This window comes from Bombus affinis, chromosome 6 (genome assembly GCF_024516045.1).
Source record: "Bombus affinis isolate iyBomAffi1 chromosome 6, iyBomAffi1.2, whole genome shotgun sequence".
Lineage (NCBI taxonomy): Eukaryota > Metazoa > Arthropoda > Insecta > Hymenoptera > Apidae > Bombus > Bombus affinis.
This window is the reverse complement of record NC_066349.1, coordinates 5,563,721-5,582,682: the sequence shown is the minus strand read 5'-3', so window position 1 is coordinate 5,582,682 and position 18,962 is coordinate 5,563,721. Positions and strand designations below refer to the sequence as shown.

Below are 18,962 nucleotides of genomic sequence, written 5' to 3'. Positions count from 1 at the left end.
TTTTCTTATGAAATTATACATGTAGGAATGTTATATTATTAATTTGTAGGTAACAGTATGATTAGTACAATATCGTTTGAACTCACACGAAATTGAATATAATATCCTGTGTTTCACGTATTCGTTACTCACTACTTCTACGACACAACAACACAAGGATCTACACTCGACAACGATAAATTTAACTCTGACTCTCTCAACTCTCGTTACAACGTTTTCCACGCTCACTTTTCCTCTAACATCTCTTGGTAACGCTCACAAACATAACATATCTTGACAATGTTAATAAACAATCACCCCTCACGCCGTCACGTCCTTACCTGATGTCACACTATCCAACATACATAGGTATTTTTATTGCATAGATTTTCCAGATATAGAATTTATTTCATTGAATTTTATTTTTATTAGCTTTTTATAGAAAATTTATTTAATATACTGGAATTTTATTCAAATATAATTATTTGGTAATTTCAATAAAATCTCTCTTTTCACATAATTTCCATTGAAAATTAAAGCAAAAATTGATAACAGATTCGATCTAGAGATGTTTAACGTGTTACAACATATTATAATACCATCATTACCCCCTTTAATTATTTTACTATGAAAAGGAATGTTTACTATGTTCGAAGAAGCGCCAATGTTAAAACAGGTTTAACACGTACTGCCTCCACCTTTTCGTTAGTTTCTTATATTACTTTCACTGGCAGAGTATCTCAGTTTATGTCGATTCGTCTATACGAAAGTGTCGACTCATAGCAGCCAGGATGAGAAATCTAATGGTATGTACATCAATTTCACCATATTTAATATCATCATTGTTTAATCCATATCAATATCATTATATAATTCTTCGTAATATTTTGATCGCGCCATTATATTTAAATTTTTATTAACTAAAGCATCAATTAATTTCAATGTATTTTAAACAAGTTTCGTTTCATTCAGTAAAATATTTGATATGTGAAATTTAAAGAAAGAACTAAAATTTAAGAATAGAAATAATAAATACTATTACATCGCGTTTTGATTAGTTGGTTGAAATTATTATTCCTGATTCCGTAATCAGTTTGGTATTTATGTGCTTCGTACACAGGTTTCATCTTTCATCATCTGAACATATGATTATTAATTTATTCGTTTCTTATTATTTCACATAATTACAATTATTGATTAGTTTTTTATTTTATAATTTTTATATCTCTATAAATATTGTCTATGAACTTAAAATAGCAAGAATTGCTAATGAATATATATATATTCTTCATATTATTTTTAACTAAATTGGTAAATCTATTGATAATTTAAAACATTCATCTAATAAACTAAATTCATAATTGTTATTCAATTGTAATTGTACAAAAATGACGTCAACTTGTATTACATTCGACTAATTGGTCGGTGTACATAGCTAATTAGATTACTATACTTTCGAATCAGATCGCAATCGTTCTGATTAGCCCCTGCCTGGGGGACGTATCGCATCTTTTGTCAGAATATTCTACGACGACTACAACTACCCCACCACCGCCTCCTAGACCTTACAGTTTTCAATACCAGGCGGGACGATATCCTGGAAACATTGATCGTGTTCATCAAGAGAGTGGAGATGGCGCTGGACATGTTCAAGGTAATTCAATGCCTCTTATGAGATCATTATTACAGGTTATAATTATTATAGATTATGGATTTTCATGCATTTATGCGGAATTTAAAAACATAAAAATACACAGAATGCATATAATATATGAAGATATATAAGATATTTACATATTTATTTAATTTCTGTCTTGTGTTTATTGTTTTATATAAAAATAATTTTATTCGTATTTGTAATCTTGTTTGTATTTAAGACAAATATCGACAAATAATATATATTCAATTTATAAACTGTCTTTATTATATAAATTTATTATTATATATATAAATATAATTTATTATATAAATAAATTGTAATTGTTTATATTTTAGGTTCTTATTCCTTCATCGATCCCAAGCATAAAATACGAACAGTTCAATATGCTGCTGATGAAAGTGGATTTCACGCATCTTTAATAAATTATGAAGATACTATCGCTCAACCTATCGATTCTGAAGCTGTGAGACTCGCAAAGGAAAGACATTTTCGATTATACCAGAAAATTGCCGAGTCAAATGCTCATGGCGTCCCAGTCAATCTACCACGGGTAATAAACTTTAATTGTGTCTTTTAACAAACAGTAATAATTAAATTCTATGATCGTTTAATTACTACTTGGCTGAAGGATTATTACCTGGTCTGCATACTACGCATTTACTGTTTATTACTCCTTATTAAATGTGTCGTTTTTTCAATCCATTGAGACGTAAAAGAATCAAATTAAGATTTGAAATTATTGATAAATTGAATTGTAAATATATCATTAATGAAAAAGTACGATGCGTTGATGATGGATATATCGAAAGATCCAAAGTACAGTGTAAGACAATTTTCTACCTAGATTGCGGTTCTTAATTATACTTATAAAAATATGAATTTTCACATAGATATCCGCAGTCCAATAATAATTCTATCCAAGTTTCTTTTATCAGTCATGAACAAATATACTCGATTGAGGCTCAATTTTATTGCTAGAGAAGATTCGGTACGGTAGCTTTCACCCAATGATCGTGTATAACATCTTACAGGATTCGGCGAGTGTGGGGAGAGCAAAGGACAGACATATTCAACTCTACCAGAAGATAGCCGAGGAACATGCAGCAATTGCAAATCAAAGAGAGGCAGCACGACTAGCTTACGAAGCTACTTCTGTAGTAAACGATGTAAATCCTGACCATGCGTATTAAACTTATTATATTTGTTGACGAAAATTTAAAAACACGATGGCATCGAGTATTACTTTAAATGATCACTTTTAATGCTATTACGAAAAATTATGAAAAATGAAAGTTCATTTAATATTGAAGAATGAACTTAATACTCAAGAATCTAGATTTAAGATTTAATGTACAGTCTATTTAATCTAATTAAATTACAAATTTTAACCGCTCAATAATAATGTATGTTTATCATTATGTATGTTCTGCATCTCAGATAATATGAATGAAATCTTAATAATTCAATGTATTTATAGATTTTGTTGGGAATAACGTTAATCTGTTTTAATTTGTTAACATTTGTTATTGTAACATTAGATCAATTACAATTAAAATACGAATACCTTTACAATACTTTTTTATCTTAAAACAGAAAAATCTTCAAAAAACTTTCTCGAAAAATCGCACACCCCGCATCAATTCAATTCTTTACCAGAAGATGGCACACCAAGGGTGCATGAAACGGTAGTTGCGACCACGATCTTATAAGCTCTATAAGTACACATTTATTCATACATACTGTAAATACCTAATAGGTCTGGCAACTTCCGTGTTAGGGGAAAGATACTTAGTGATCAAAAAATGTTTCACAAGTAAGGTGCTCTAATCGATTTGTTAGAGTTCGTATCTACTACGTCGTGTAGCGTGATCCTGCTTTTAACATGTTTATATACATTAATTAAATATATTTAAATTACGTACACTAAAATAACTAGATATGAATCTTCGCGGGATTTTTCGCAACGATTCGTGAGTCATGAACATATCATGAATAGTTTTTTTTTGATAATATTTCGATCTATCGATATTACAACCGCTGTAGTTCACTCGTAACATGTTCAGAGTGTTCCGTATCAATACAGATACGCATAATCATATTTTGTATTTTGGAAAAGTTTAGCAAAATGTCGAGAAAACGTAAATTATCAACTATAAAAGAAAGATGTCGTATATGCCTCATTGACCATGGATGTATGAAAAATTTATTCGATGAAGTTCTACAATCGAAACTAAATGATCTGAGTAAATGTACTTCTATCAATGTATGTTTACACCATCTTTTTAATTTTTTGTAATTAATTCTATACTTGTTTGTGCCTTATAATAAATCTTCTTTTCTCTTTAGATTAAAGAAGAACATGGAATGCCAGATATTATTTGTCATATATGCCTCTACAAATTGGAAATGTGGAATGAGTTTAAGGAGCAGTTTATACGATCAAATCAAATGTTGTTAAGTCAGTTGGAACTCATAGAATCTTCTGATAATGATGTAAGTTTATTTAGCATAAACCTTAAATTTTTAATTATATATATTTAGACATATTTAAGAATATAATGGTGTAAAGCATAAGGTTAATTTCACTATTAATGTTCATAAGATAGTGTTCTACATGTATTATTATAAAAAACTGATTATATTTCTTTGTATTATGGTAAAAATAAAACTGTAACTTAATTAATTAGGAAACTACAGGCACTAAATACGTGTCAAAATACAAATTCTCAAAATTTTTATTTATGCCATTATAATATATAGTCTATCATTTATATATAGAATGTTCCAAGATTTAGTGGTTCAACTTTGTCAGTATATTCCATGAATTTAAATACAAAGAAAGTGTTATGTATAAAGACTTGTAAAATATGCTGACAAAGTTTTACGTTTAAATTATGACATCCCATGTAGAATAATATTCTCTTACATATGTCTATTAAAATAATGTCTCATAGCTTTATAATTTTGTTTTAACTTTATAACTTTAATTTAAAGACGATAAAAGCATGCAATAACTTGCATCAAAGTGGAGAAGATAGTCTCTCGGATACTTTTGATAAGGTAATACTAATTGTAATAATACATTTTTTTAATTAATCACATACAATTTCATAAGAAAATTTATTTCAGAAAAAACCAAAATTAGATGTGCCACCATTAATACCTTTACAGTTTACAAATACAGAAAACATAACAAATCAAACGATGCTAAAGGATATGTATATATCTGAAGATGACGTTACATCTTCGAAAGACTCCTCGCAAAAAGCTCATGATGCTTCTAATGATGATAAATGTAAAAATGACGAAGAGCAAGAAAATAAAGATAATGTTCAATTAAAACCAACCTTAGTTCCAATGAAGATCAAGCCATTAATTGGGAGGCGTAATATAACTGAACGAAGGAAGGCGTCGACCAAAAGATGGGTTGCAAGAAAAAAGGCACTCCTTGCAGCAACAGGAGAAGTTGTTTCAGATACAGATTCTATGGCTTCAGACGATACACAGCTATCACCAGTACAGAAAGCAAGAGCAAAGACAAATATGGATAAAGAACTTGAAAAGCAAAGAAGATTGGTCAAAGTATTAGAAAACTTGCAAAACACTTTGGTAGATAAATATGAACATGATAGAAATGATTTTGTGAGTTTAGATAGTGATACAGATACACATAAAACAAGATCTCTTAAAGACATAAATTCTGATGGTTCTTTAAGTGGAGGAAAAAATATATCTGCTAAAGGAAGTATTAAACAAGATGAAGCAAAGAAAGATACATTTTTCGAAGACTTAAAAGAGAAAGAAATTCTTCCTAATTCACAGTCAGAAAAAGTTGTTCAAAAAAAATCACAGAAGAAAGATGAAGCTGAAATAACTGAAGATACATTTACACCATATTCAGTAAAATCAGAATTAGAAATTGAAGATGCTACATATATTGTTACATCTACATTAATGCTCGCTGGACCCCATTATTTAAATAAAGCAAATTTAAATACTTTGTCAAAGGAATCTAAAGATGGTAGTATTGAACAAAATTCTCAAGAGAAAAATACCGATATTATCGATGCTGTGCAACTTCGTAGGATAAATCCAATTCCAATAGATGCTAATAATAAAAAATGTGTCGAAAGATGTTTGAATATAGAAGTAGAGGGAACAGAGATAGAAGCATTAAAACGCATACAAATTGAGTTAGCAGGTTTTGTAGAGAAAGAAATGAAATACAGATTATTTGGAATGAGTAATGATAGTATAAGAAGAGATAAGATAGGAAATGACTATAAAACTTCGTATCAAACTCTAGATCAACAGTTGAAAACTATAATAGAAAAGACTATAAAGAAAAATTTCGAATCGTCTATGATAAGAAGTTGTGGCACTGATCGTAATCCATATTCTCAACAATTTGGGACAGTCTCTCCAGCGTTTGTAAAGGAGGCAATGAATTCTAAAAAGTACCAACCAAAAGTCATATTAAAACGTTTGGACATTACAAAAGAAAATAAACTTTACAATATTAATAATATGCATGTTTTAATTAAACGTACAGTTAAGAGCAATCTTGGTGGGCCATTTAGTATGGTTTCTCATAAAAGACAAAGTGTACCACCAATAAGATATAATGATTATAATACTTCCGCTTTGGATTCTGACTCATATTTATCAGATGAAACTTCTGAAACATTTAGGACTGATAATAATGTACAAAAGTCACAAGAAAATAAAGAACAAAATAGTGTCGTAAAACAGGTGGATGAATCGAAAGTTGCGTATTCTAATACTACTAAAAATGAACATCAAATAGAAATTCAAGAAAATATTTTTAAAGTTACTTCATCGCATAGTGAAAAACATATATGTGGTGTATGTGATCAATCATTTGCTAGTCGTAGTGATGCTATTACACATGTTCGTATGCATAAAACAGAAACCACTATATTGCGACATAATAAGCACAAAATGATGCGATGTAAAAGATGTCATGAAATAGTAGAAGCTAGATTCGTAAAAGCTCATGTATGTAAATCTACGAAGCAATACATTCACAAATGTTATGTATGCAATTCTACGTTTCGAACTGAGAAACTGTTGGTACGCCATTTAGAAAGTCACGATCAGTCTGAATTTAATATAGAAAACATAACAAAAGGAGAATCTCAGAAGTTAACAAATACAAACACATCACAAAATTCTAAAGACACAGTATACTCAAAGTCAGATAAACTTTTGAAAGCAGAGAATAATCTAATTATGAAGTTAGAGACTTCTAGGACAGGAATAAGTATTGAGAAAATAGGAGTAACTAAAGGAAGAGGAGATACTGTGTCAGGAACAGAGAAACTAAAGGAAACGTATACTTGTTTCGTATGTGACAAAATTTTTACAGATGAGGAAATATTAAAAGATCATTTACAAAAGCATTGTGATGATATGAGCGAGGGTGATCAAAGTCCTGGTAAAGAGCAGTATCAATGTGCAATCTGTGGGGACTCATTAGAATCTGAGGATGTATTGGAAGCACACGTTGAAAAACATTTGTTTGATGAAGAGGATGATAATCCCAATCTTATTAGTATTGGCAGTGAAAATGATAAGTCAAAGGATGAAGTCTATCAATGTCTGCAGTGTACAGAAGTGTTTAATTCAGAGATGTTACTAGAAATGCATATGCAAGCTCATGAAGAGGAAGCTGCAATAGCAGAATGGGAGAAACAAGGAATAAAAGCTTATGAATTTCAGTGTATGATTTGTGATGAACTTTTTGAAACAGAAGAGGATTTATCGGAACATTTAGATATACATAATGAAACTACGCATGTTTGTCAATTATGTGATAAACCATTTTTCAGTCTTGAAGACTTACAGAAACATGTTGCAACTCATTAATTTAATTACTCTTCACATAGACTGAGAATTCCGATGTCTTTACATTAATTACTTACTACATATAATGTGGTATGTAGCAACTCCTGAATTTGTAATTTATAGTGTAATCAACAAAGTTTTGTTCACTGATATAGTATATATAAATGTGTATAATAACATACATTATATTGAAATTTAAGGATAGGTTTCCAAATGCATGTTTATGTTGCTTCCATTTTGATATCTATTGAATTCTATTCCACTTCATTTGCAAGTAATGTTTAACTTTTTCTACATTAATGCATCTTCAGATGTTCGTATAATTTAGAATCATCGAAACTAAATGTAAACAATATGGTTATTTATAAATTAAACGTAGGGATTTTGATTATGATAATTACTTTAGTGTACAATATTCTTCACAAGCTATAAAAGATTCCTTGACCTATATGTACATATACTACACAATGAATAGACGATATTTCATATATAAGTGTCGATATACATATATATATATATATATTATCGATATATATTACACGTGTGTTATATATATCGCATATAATTTGTTTTTCAACATATAACGAATTATAATATCAAAGCTAACTTATAATACTTATCATAGATTAGAACCAGGAGCGATTAAATGAACACTTGTGTAAAAATTGTAATCTGTTTCGTTCAGTGAAATTTAATATGTATGAAATTTAATGACTATCCAAATATATGTTTTTACACAACATAATGTTATACAATAATTTCTTTTTTGAAACAATTTTCACTCAACTGATATACATTTTTAATAGTTTTGGCCAAAACCATGATTATTAAATTCAGTTTCGCAGTTAACACACGAATTTATCATACCACAGTTGTTTGTAAACTTAATTGGCGTTTATGAAAATGTATCGACGCATCGTTGTGATATTTGTAAGTGAAAATAGTTGCTGTATCATGTATTATGTAATATTTCATATATATGCTATTTATTAAGTTATACATAATAAATTTTATACACAAACTATAGTCTATTTAACAACATCATGGAATCGCGAACACTCTTTACAGAAAATAATTTGGAGGACTAATGATGTAAACAATTACAAAAATCAGTCGCTGGCTGAATTGTAAATGTTATTATACTCTACTATATTTACATAAATATTGTGTATAGTAACACGTTATTTACTCGTGACGAATAACTAGCATTTATCACTATATACCATGAAAACTTGACTTGACTTGTAAGTTGATTTTCCTGCGCGCATTATAAAATAAAATAATATTTAAATAACAAATGACTTCGTTAATACTAACTCTCAAATTTGTCTCGTCATATAGAAAATTATAAATGCTTTTTTTCTTAAACCATATAAATCTACAGTTCGTTCAATTTCATAATCACTCCGCAGCATTGTTCTCAATATTAACTTAAACACGTGTTTCTATACTACAAATATTTCCTGAAAGCATATATTCGTGAAGGTACATCGATTAACTTAATAGCAAGTAATTTGTTACGAAAGTACATATCTAATAATCAAAATTTTGCGCTTTCACTTCCATATTTTTTCAATTGTGTTACATCTATCAGAAAATGGATAATGATTATATGAAATACCTTCAGTATTATATATTTCGTTTTATATAAAATTTTTCGTTCAATTAAAAAAGATATTATGACTTTATTCTCATAAATGATCAACATTGCTTCAATATAAGAAATTATGTACAAAAAAGCACATTAACCAATGACGAAAACTGCTCATTATAATCTTTTATAACATGAATATTCTCATAATATTATAATTTTTAATTATAATATTTTATTTCTTATATATAAATAATTCTCGTTCTCCCTTCATTTTTTTTCTCAACATTAGAATATTGTAATTATTAAAAAAAAAAAAAAAGAAAAACAACAAAGAAAAAGATCGGACAATTCTGGGTCCCAAATTTTATTTACCTGGTACGTTTTATGTACGTATTCGACTGTTTTTTTTTCACTTTCTCATCATAAAATCTCAACTTCGCTAAACAATTGTAACTTTACATATCGTTTATGTTCTTAAAGCTATTATATACAACGATACCATTCGGAAAGAATAGGTTTTAATAGTATCATTTGAATAACAATAAATTAAATATACTTTTCGTCGCGCTAGCCAAAATATTTCATAGCAACAATGCTAATAATGAGTCGAAAAATGTTTTGAAATTGTACAGTGTCTCAAAAATCTAAACTTATAATATACTCGTGGTGTATGTGTATCCATCTTATCGTTTAGCGCTAATTTATATAGATGGATATAGAGAATCCTAACTATCTATGGAAACCAATTACCCATCAGGAGTAAAAGTTTCGTTTTTTAAGTTCTATCGTATCGACCCTACATCGATCTGAGAAATAGAATGAAGTAGATGTATGGATTTTTCCCTTTTCACATTTATAACAGTTTTCTTTGAATTTCAATCGTAACATCGAGCCGTAAGATTTTATAATCTTTCTCGTCTTTTTCAACGCTCATTATATATCACACAAAATGAACGATCCCTAATATAAAGTCTCATGTAATTATTATTTAACGACATTTACAAATTTTCTTATTATTTTTTCAACGAACTTGCTATTTCGTAAAGAAATAAACAACAAAACAAAAATTTCGTTTTTTCTCCTTTGCTTTCGTATGCGTTACGTGTTAAGTAACTAACAATGTTCATGTAATTTGGCGTTATGTGATAGCCTTACGGAGACACAAGTTCCACGTAGTTTGCTGGATAGAGACCCACTCTACCGTCTTTTCGTCCTTTACACCATCCTTGTTCGTCTTCGTCTTCTAATTTATCGAATACATCGCCTATGAAAATTTAAAAATTATTTGAATCGTATTGTATATACATGCATATAGGGTGGTCCATTTAACTGGACCAGCTAAGAGCTAGGTTGGCTTTGTATAATAAAATACTTAAATATGTACTGTGATTTAATAATACGTATATGTTGCATATATAGTTTATATAATACCTTGCTTAAAACTAAGTTCATCAGCTTCGGCTCCTTCGTAATCATATAACGCGCGTACAAGAACACCTGGTTCTCCATTATCTACCAATGGTTCGCCACTGTCTTCATCCCATTCTTCTTCCTCAAATGGATTTGATTCTTGCTTAACATTTGTACCATTACTGTGGAGAGAAAAATTTCTAATTTTTATTCATATTGATACACTAGCTTTGTTTATGTCTATATACTTATACAGGTGTACTAATATATAAAACAATGTAAATTAAAAAATCCTATAATTAAATCTGTGTAATTAAAATTCCATCATTTAATAAAACATTTTTAATAGTGACTATTTGTGAAATATAAAACAGTATAAAAATGTAAATTCTAGGATTTAATAAGATTTTTCTAATAGTGAATTATTATTATTATTAGAGAATAGTAGAAGTTTAGAAATACACACATAGTTTTGAAGATCTTCAATTTAATGAATAGAAGATGAAGTTTTTCGTATTTAAAACAGAGAAATCGAATTAACCATATTATTATTACTAATTCTTATTATGAAATTATTTTGAATGCTTACGTCATCGTGGAGGTCCTGTTTACAGCATTACCATCATGATTGTTTTTCTCTGAAGAGTGTTTGCTGGAATTCATCGTGTCGGTTTTGCTATCCCCATGGCCTCCATCTGTTGATATTACCCGGGAACTGGGCTTCGATTTTGATTTGTTATTAACTGGTGGGTACTCCTACGTTAATGGAATATCATTATATTTATTACATCATTGTATATACATCATTCTATAAAATTTAAAGTTACATTTGTGTATATATATATACAATTTTATAATTTAAATGTGTATATTAAATATTTATAATGTTATCTTAAATCATGCGTGCAACCAATTATAGTATACCTAACAAGTTTTTATCTCTGTACCGACTCACGAAAGTATTTGAACATTTACCATAGAAAATTTGTATGTTCGGATTGTGTTTGTTATGTAAACCATTTTGAACTGTCATTAATACAGTAATAAGAGACGATTACCACGATTATATTGATTTTGAAATGAATTTAAAAATGCATGTAGAATTTGTGCCTGTTCTTTTGACCCATTTTACTGACACATTATGGTGGGTCATCGGTTCGATTATTTGTGACACGTTTATCAGCATACTACTTTGTTTACTATAATACTTTCGTGATCTCTGCGAAATATATATTTATGCATTGTACATGCATATAATTGTACGAAATGTCTTGTAATTTTTACATATACTTTGAGACTCATTATATTTATCAATATAGTCATGAGAGCCAATAAAATTTCACGATGTCTCGTACAATACACATAATATATTCATAAACGGTGTTTGAATACTTTTATCAGGCTATGTGTATTTATTAATTATTTAATATGATAAGCACATATATACAATTATAATACCTGTTTGCAGTATTTTTAATTTGTTATTTTTAAGCTTAAGAGTATAAGCTTCACATATGATGAACATTTATTGTCATGTTATAAAAAGTTGTATCATAATAAAAAAAAGAAGTGGTATAATTTAAGATGAAACGAAAACGAACTTGTTGGAATGGGATGAAGTTAAATTGCGTCGCACAGGTATCTATTACCTACGAAGATCGTTGTCATACATCATGCGGTAACGAATGTGGCAATATACGTATTCGTTGTTACAATGGATGATCGTAATTCACACTTAACAACAATTGTAACAATTGGTTGTAACAATTTTTTCGTGCGGATTAAATGATTTCTGGTTGCAAGCATGTTTATTTTAACGCTTCGTTTCTCTATATAATAATAATAAATAAATACGTATACTAACGATCGTGTTTGTTAAACGTGCGAGTAAATATAGAGCGAATTTACTATACAGGTCTGTCATTCATAAATGTATTTAATACAGGTATTCTTCAATAGACGAATCAAAATAACTAAAATCAATTAGCAGAAATCATGTAGTATCACAAGAGATCATTATGCAGTCATGTAAATTTAAATATGAATATTCAATTTCATGTAAGTCCAATTTTATAATTGTATGTTTTTCTAAAGTTTTCTCCATTTTATTACGAAATTTTGGAGATTCAAGTAACGAGCCTAAACATTAAAAAATATCCTACATATATGAATCTTGTGTATTTTTATATATTTGTTTATACTATAGTTTGGATATTTTATATATTTTGTGTATTTGTACACCTTTAAATTTCTTACAGATGAATAAACATTTACAGTATTCGAAGTTCTTTTGTATTTTGACACGCGGTATCAGTTTGCTGGTCTTACTCATTTACGATCGCCTGCATAATGGATGCACGTTCGATTCGCGTCATCGGTATGCATTATAAATAGATAAAGAGATTTGAAACGACCTTGCTGACATTACACCGCTAGATCTTTACAATCATCTGGATATTTTCATTACACTTCTTGGAAAGCGTCGACATGTTTTAATAAAATTCTCTTTACAGAGGAGACGAGGAAGAAACGTGTAACTTCAAGTAAATTCAAATGATATCTTCCTCGGTTAACATATTAATCTTATTGCAAATTCGCCCCAGAATCGAACAGTGGAAACATGCTCGGCGTGTATTCGCGATATAGATCTGCGATCACGTGCAAAAACAAGCGCATAGCGGGTTACGGTTAATTCAGTTAAGTTAGGCGAGCCAGAAGCTGAAAAAGGAAACCCATTCTCGGTGACCTCGTCGTGTTTGCCTGTTACGACACTATTTCGTGGTTCTTGATCAGTAAAAAAAAGTTCCTTTTCTTTTTTCTATGTGCGTATACGTATATATATTTGTGTGAATCTTCGTTCATTGAGTAGCATGTGAACGAAGAATAAGCGAATGGATAAGTGTAAAACGTAACAAAACTTTACATGCACATCCTCGCCGACCGGGCGTTGATTGATGAGCGTGATGGAGCCAGCCGGAAGAGCCTCCTTCGATTTTGAGCCCTTGGTGATGTCACGGAACTCCTCTGTGTAGTCCTGCGTAATAGCAACGCCCAAAAAAAAAGAACAATCACATGCATGCATTCCAGAAAATATTTCAATCTCAGGGGATATATTTCATTTTTCTATTTCTTTCTTTCTTTGATTGGAAGCTTTGAGAGCAATTCGATACTATGCTACACAGAGTGCCTCAATGTTTTTCCAATAAAAAGATGCCTATGAACGGTATTTAATGAATAAAAATAAGAAGCTTATAATAATTGCTTTCTTTAAAAGTTATAACAGACACACGAAATAACGACAGGTTTGTTTTTCCATCGATAGAGCATAGAAACAGATTGGCGATATTTATATTAATTCGAATGAAATACTACAGAATATCCAGACATACAGAATATAACTAATGGACGATATTAATGCAGTTATAAGAAGGAAAGAACAAGAACGATATTCAATACACGCTACGGCTATATTTTCTAACATCAGATCTTCAACCATCAGCAAGAGTTTACATGCGATGAGAAAGAATTATTTTAATGCGTATATTTGTATTTTGTCGACTTACCTCGAACTGTGGCCAATTCATCGCCATATTTACACCGTGATTGTTCGACCACCATTTCAGATCTTTTTCATGGTCCGCATTGTTAACTGTATGATAGAATTCTTCGTATATTTGTGGAAGTCTGTAAACCAAATGAAATCAAATCTTTTGTTTAAATTTTTTTCTAAAGAAATAAACGCACTTTATAATTTAGTAAATTTTGAAAATTTATAAAACACATGATTTTAATTTTGAGCATTAAAGGTATTCGTAATGTAAATACTTGAAATAAATTATTCAATTCAAACGTTTCAAATACTTTCGCGAGTCATTTTATACAACACACTCTCGAAAATAATAATTTTCATCGAAGGGTATAAACGAAAGTAACAAACAGTAATTTACATTGGATCCTGAGATATATTGAGACATTTGTGAATGCCGAAGAGAACATCCTTGAAGAATTGAAGCCGCTGCGCCTCCATTTCTTGACACTTTTCGAACACTTGTGTCATATCCTCCATGTATTTTGGGTTATACTGATTAATTTCTTGCAACGCAGCTTCATATTTTTCTTTCGCTTTTTGTACCTCTTCCTTCGTTTTCTGCACCCTGTCCTGCATTTTCTTCACCTGTTAATTAAATAGAAGAAGACATACGATAAATACTCAATTTTTAATTTAATAATTTCACCGTCTACATTGAAGGTAAAGATCTTGGTACAAACCCAACACGTTGGTAATCTAAAGAAAAATAACGAAGAGATAATGTTCTTAATTTTATATCGAAGAGATTAATTAATATTGCATTATTATTGTTATAAGTATCGAAACGTGTTCTGAATAATATTCTGTTATTTATGATAATAATTCCAATTCTTTACCCTCAAGCTTATCTAGCGCACTATCGAGATGGCAAAAAAATAAAATACTTTTGAAAAGGTAAGCGTGATTTCTATGTAGGTTTAGCAGTTACGTAACAAATACCTATAATTTACTAGTGCAATGAAGTTGTAATACAGTAAGTATTATAAGTATTGTAATAAAACAGATCGAGAAGTTTTTAGTTATTCATTGTATCGTGTATTTTGTATGGTTTGTGTAGAAATACTGTATTGAGTAGTTTCTTCTGAATGTAATTGTGAATGAAGAGAAATAAAATTTATAAGTGAAATATTTATAAGAAAATTTCAAAATTTGAAAAAAAAAAAAAAAGAAAATAGATATATCTAGCGTGAAAGAATGTAAAATGGGAGTTGTAAATACTGTAAGGAACTGTACAGAATATCCTTGAACTTGTTCTTTTTTCTAGTAATGCAACTACTACGAAGTTTGAAAAGCTTACATTATTGTTAGTCAGAATGTTATCTGGGCTCATGCATAATAATGGTTAGCAATATTTTTATTTTTCTTACCTCATGGTATTCCTCAGAAACATTCTTTACAGTTCATTACAATACGATATGTAAGTGTAAGTCGTGTAAATATAATTTCTCGTTGTGTAACATTTACACGTATAGATGTAAGAGTAAGAAGAAGAAGAAGCATATAATAAATAAAAAGAAATTTAAAAAATGAACATTTAATATATAATATGTAAAAACTTTAAAGTATCTCATTATATATATACATAGAATTAATAATTTGATTTTGAAAATGGAATAATTTAATAGATTGACTTATAGTTTCTTGGAAATTACAAATTTACAATTAAAGAAAGTAGGTAACTGGCCAAGCAATTAGAGCATAGTGGTTCACAGGATTTAAAAATTTATGCATAAATGGGATGTAGAGAGCAAATTCTATGTTGAAACGTATTAGGCCACTATAATTCACTTCTAAATAGAGATAACGAGCAATCATCGAGTAATTATCAAAGTAAATTGCAGAATTATATATGAAAGAATTCATGGATTCATAATTCTGTTCTATATGTATAATATTTGATTTTTCTAAAAGATAAATTGGAAAGTTTCTATTTAAAACTTTTTTTAATAGTGCTTTAATTCTTTCGTTACTTTCTGTCTATTCTTTACATCTTTTACTAATTGAAATACAAACGCATGTGTTCTAGAATTTTGGTATAAACTTTACTCTTTAAATGATAATCAGTAAATTATTTGTTGAATATAGATTTCAAATTTGCCAAGCTGTATAAAAATCTAAAAATTCAGTTTTCCAAATTTAGAATATTCTAGATAATATAGAAAAAATCTATTTTTTTCGAACTTTTATCTTGAATTATTTAAAAAATTGAAATTTGAATCTTAGAACAATAACCATTTAAAAGCTCGATGTTTACGTGATAAAATTATTAATACTCGAAAGAAAGCGTGAAACAGATTTTGCTTACCAGCAGAGCTTTCTGTAATGAAAAATGAAAGAATGTTAATTAAACATACATGCTGCATGCATTATTATTATACATACAAGCTGAACGTCTCCTATTTTAGATTTCCTAAAGGATTTTCGTATTCTGTGGCCCCATGCATCACATCCACAAACTGTCATCTAAAAACGTCGTTTTTTCAGAAGATCGCCTCTCGTTTGGCGATTTATCAAATTCATAACACTCGAGACGTAGAGTAACGATCTTTTTTCCAGTTATTTTATTTCTATAAAAATATCATTTCAAAACAGGTTTCGAAATCTTCTCAAAAATAACAGAAAGTGATGCAACCCAAAATAAAGAAAAATAATTTTGTGCACTAACAAAATTCTACGATCTACTCTTGTTAATAAAATATTAAATATTTGTTTTACTTAATATTTAATATTCGAAAAAATTATATTGTAAATATTTCGTGTAACTGTATTGTACGTAAAAATTGTTGAACATTAAATTCCACAATCATTATCTAATAATGCAGCTGAAAAATTTAACAAAGTTTACAGTCCACGACTGAAACGTGCAGGGAAAAAAGGATCATTCGGACATTCACGAAAAATTTGGAAGCGAAAAGACAGAGAGTACAAATATAGATAATTGTCAAGGACACAGGACAACACGACATGCAGATTTTCGATAAAAATTAAAACACGAGATGTTTCTTTTTGTTTCACATACGTTTTCAGAGCCTCGGGCCATCTGAAAATAATACTTGCTAAAGAACAGTATCTACTTTTATATTCAGCCGCGATTGCGTAATCGAGATACATACTAAATGTTAGTATTACGCATATGTAAGTACACATTGTGTATCAGTACGTACGTATGCGTTATGTTTTGTCAAGAGTACTGTCGCTTCGAAGAGAGAAAAATTTGATTTTCGTAGAATTATACGTAATACCTTCTATATAGAGCAAAGGATATAACTTCTATTTTATTTTTTAAAACATATAATATACTACTTAAAGTGGTTGGAGAATCGTTTTATGCCAAAAAATATCGCTTGTAAAATTCGTTCTCTCTCTCTCTCTCTCTCTCTCTCTCTCTCTCTCTCTCTCTCTCTCTCTCTCTCTCTCTCTCTCTCTCAGAGTAATTTATATATATATGTTGATAACAAAACGAGATGAGATCGAAATTGAACTAATGGAAATTTCACAGTATTTAAATCGAACGATTCTAAAAATTAGGACGTAATTATCTTACATTTACTCTAATATTTAAAATATGTATAATTTCTATTAACGCTTTCACCAACGTTGGGGATATATATTTATATATATACATTTATATATATATACATATATATTGGGGATAACATTGGTGAAAGCGTTAATAGAAATTATACATATTTTAAATATTAGATTAGATGTAAGATAATTACCTAATTTTTAGAATCGTTCGATTTAAATACTGTGAAATTTCCATTAGTTCAACTTCGATTTCATCTCGTTTTGTTATCTAACAATTATCTAGGATATTCAGGAAGACGAAACACAGCGTAAAAGAATTTTAATTAAGAAAACTTTTCCTCGTTTTTAAAATGCAGATCGTCTAATAGATTATTTAATGTAAACTTTTAATCAAATATGTAGATAATAAAAAAACTTTCTTCTTACTTAATCCCAAGTCATACAAGACTGGAGAATTTTCCAATAACTTATGCAATGACTTACTTCTATGGATATTCAAATAATTGTCATAAATTTAAAGATGAAAACACTGTATATTGCTTATGATTATTCATTTAATTAAAAAATTTCCATCGGGCATCATTCTGAATAGTAAACAATTCTCTCAACCATTTGTTCAAGTGTCATAATTTTAATCGTTCTAACTTGAACGAGGCGTTCAAAGTACTCTGTTCTCTTCGATACATTACAATGAGTGATCGAAAAGTACCTTTTGAAAGCGAACACGATGACAATCGCTGTGATTCAAATATGTAACGTAACGATTGCGCTAGTCGTCGATAACGTACGAGTGAGAATGATGTAACTGTTCATTACTGTAATCGACATAGAGAGGACGATCGTTTTACCTGGTCAGGGGAAAGCGAACTGTCCGCCGATGCGTTCCTTTCCATGTTCGCCGCGGTTCGTTCGGTTTTGCAGCTGTTGTGGTACTCGGACTTTGCTTTTTCAACCTTCTGCAAAAGCTTCGCCCATGGTTTCTGCGCCTTTTTGAATGCGTCCTCCATCTCCTTTCGCTCTTTCAACGTCATCATTGACTGCAATTTCGAACCATATCCAAGTGTGCAATTTATTAATTATTATGAAAACCTATGTGGGAAAAGAATTAGTTGTAAAGATAGAAAAATAAAGATAAAAGGGTGAAAGAAATGTGAAAGTTTAAGGTTAAATTTTGATTCATTCAATATTTCTCCAAAATACCGATCCACTAATCAAACATTTAACACAAAGAAAAAGCAAACTTAAAATAATACTTTGAAATTCCGAAAAAAGAAAAGAACGGGAACAGAAAAGGAAACATAGACTTTCATCTCGATATGTCAGAGATTATT

The 18,962-nt window shown here is 29.5% G+C and overlaps 3 protein-coding genes across 7 annotated transcripts in view; 2 read left to right on the top strand and 1 right to left on the bottom strand.

The window, feature by feature from the left end:
• The first annotated feature begins 635 nt into the window (after positions 1-635).
• On the top strand, positions 636-3,211 carry LOC126917929 (uncharacterized). Its single transcript, XM_050725364.1, has 4 exons — positions 636-785; positions 1,444-1,633; positions 1,975-2,189; positions 2,671-3,211. The coding sequence occupies exons 1-4, from the start codon at positions 771-773 to the stop codon at positions 2,827-2,829; spliced, it is 579 nt and encodes a 192-aa protein (XP_050581321.1). The 5' UTR covers positions 636-770; the 3' UTR covers positions 2,830-3,211.
• A 475-nt stretch (positions 3,212-3,686) lies between these two features.
• Positions 3,687-9,554, top strand: LOC126917923 (uncharacterized). The gene is made up of 4 exons (XM_050725352.1): positions 3,687-3,902; positions 3,986-4,132; positions 4,634-4,699; positions 4,769-9,554. Exons 1-4 carry the CDS (start codon positions 3,765-3,767, stop codon positions 7,526-7,528), a joined length of 3,111 nt encoding a protein of 1,036 aa, XP_050581309.1. The 5' UTR covers positions 3,687-3,764; the 3' UTR covers positions 7,529-9,554.
• Positions 8,467-18,962, bottom strand: part of LOC126917924 (protein kinase C and casein kinase substrate in neurons protein 1) — a 58,073-nt gene continuing 47,577 nt past the window's right edge. For 2 of the 5 annotated variants that reach the window (XM_050725353.1, XM_050725354.1), the window contains exons 3-10: positions 18,480-18,668; positions 17,120-17,140; positions 14,459-14,685; positions 14,075-14,195; positions 13,435-13,545; positions 11,101-11,267; positions 10,533-10,693; positions 8,467-10,365 (exon numbers count right to left, since the gene is read on the bottom strand). In XM_050725353.1, the coding sequence (XP_050581310.1) occupies positions 10,253-10,365; positions 10,533-10,693; positions 11,101-11,267; positions 13,435-13,545; positions 14,075-14,195; positions 14,459-14,685; positions 17,120-17,140; positions 18,480-18,668 (1,110 nt within the window). In that variant the 3' untranslated portion in view covers positions 8,467-10,252. Of the gene's footprint in view, positions 10,366-10,532; positions 10,694-11,100; positions 11,268-13,434; positions 13,546-14,074; positions 14,196-14,458; positions 14,686-16,405; positions 16,418-17,119; positions 17,141-18,479; positions 18,669-18,962 lie in introns of all 5 variants that reach the window. The other 3 variants (XM_050725355.1, XM_050725358.1, XM_050725356.1) reach the window with 3 other exon arrangements.

Excerpts from the sequence above, each read along its gene's own strand:
- LOC126917929 (XM_050725364.1), top strand. Across the intron at positions 1,634-1,974 it reads TGGCGCTGGACATGTTCAAG|GTTCTTATTCCTTCATCGAT; the intron begins GTAATTCAATGC and ends TTTATATTTTAG. Across the intron at positions 2,190-2,670 it reads TCCCAGTCAATCTACCACGG|GATTCGGCGAGTGTGGGGAG; the intron begins GTAATAAACTTT and ends AACATCTTACAG.
- LOC126917923 (XM_050725352.1), top strand. The coding sequence starts at position 3,765 with ATGTCGAGAAAACGTAAATTATCAACTATAAAAGAAAGATGTCGTATA. Across the intron at positions 3,903-3,985 it reads GTAAATGTACTTCTATCAAT|ATTAAAGAAGAACATGGAAT; the intron begins GTATGTTTACAC and ends TTTTCTCTTTAG. Across the intron at positions 4,133-4,633 it reads TAGAATCTTCTGATAATGAT|ACGATAAAAGCATGCAATAA; the intron begins GTAAGTTTATTT and ends TTTAATTTAAAG.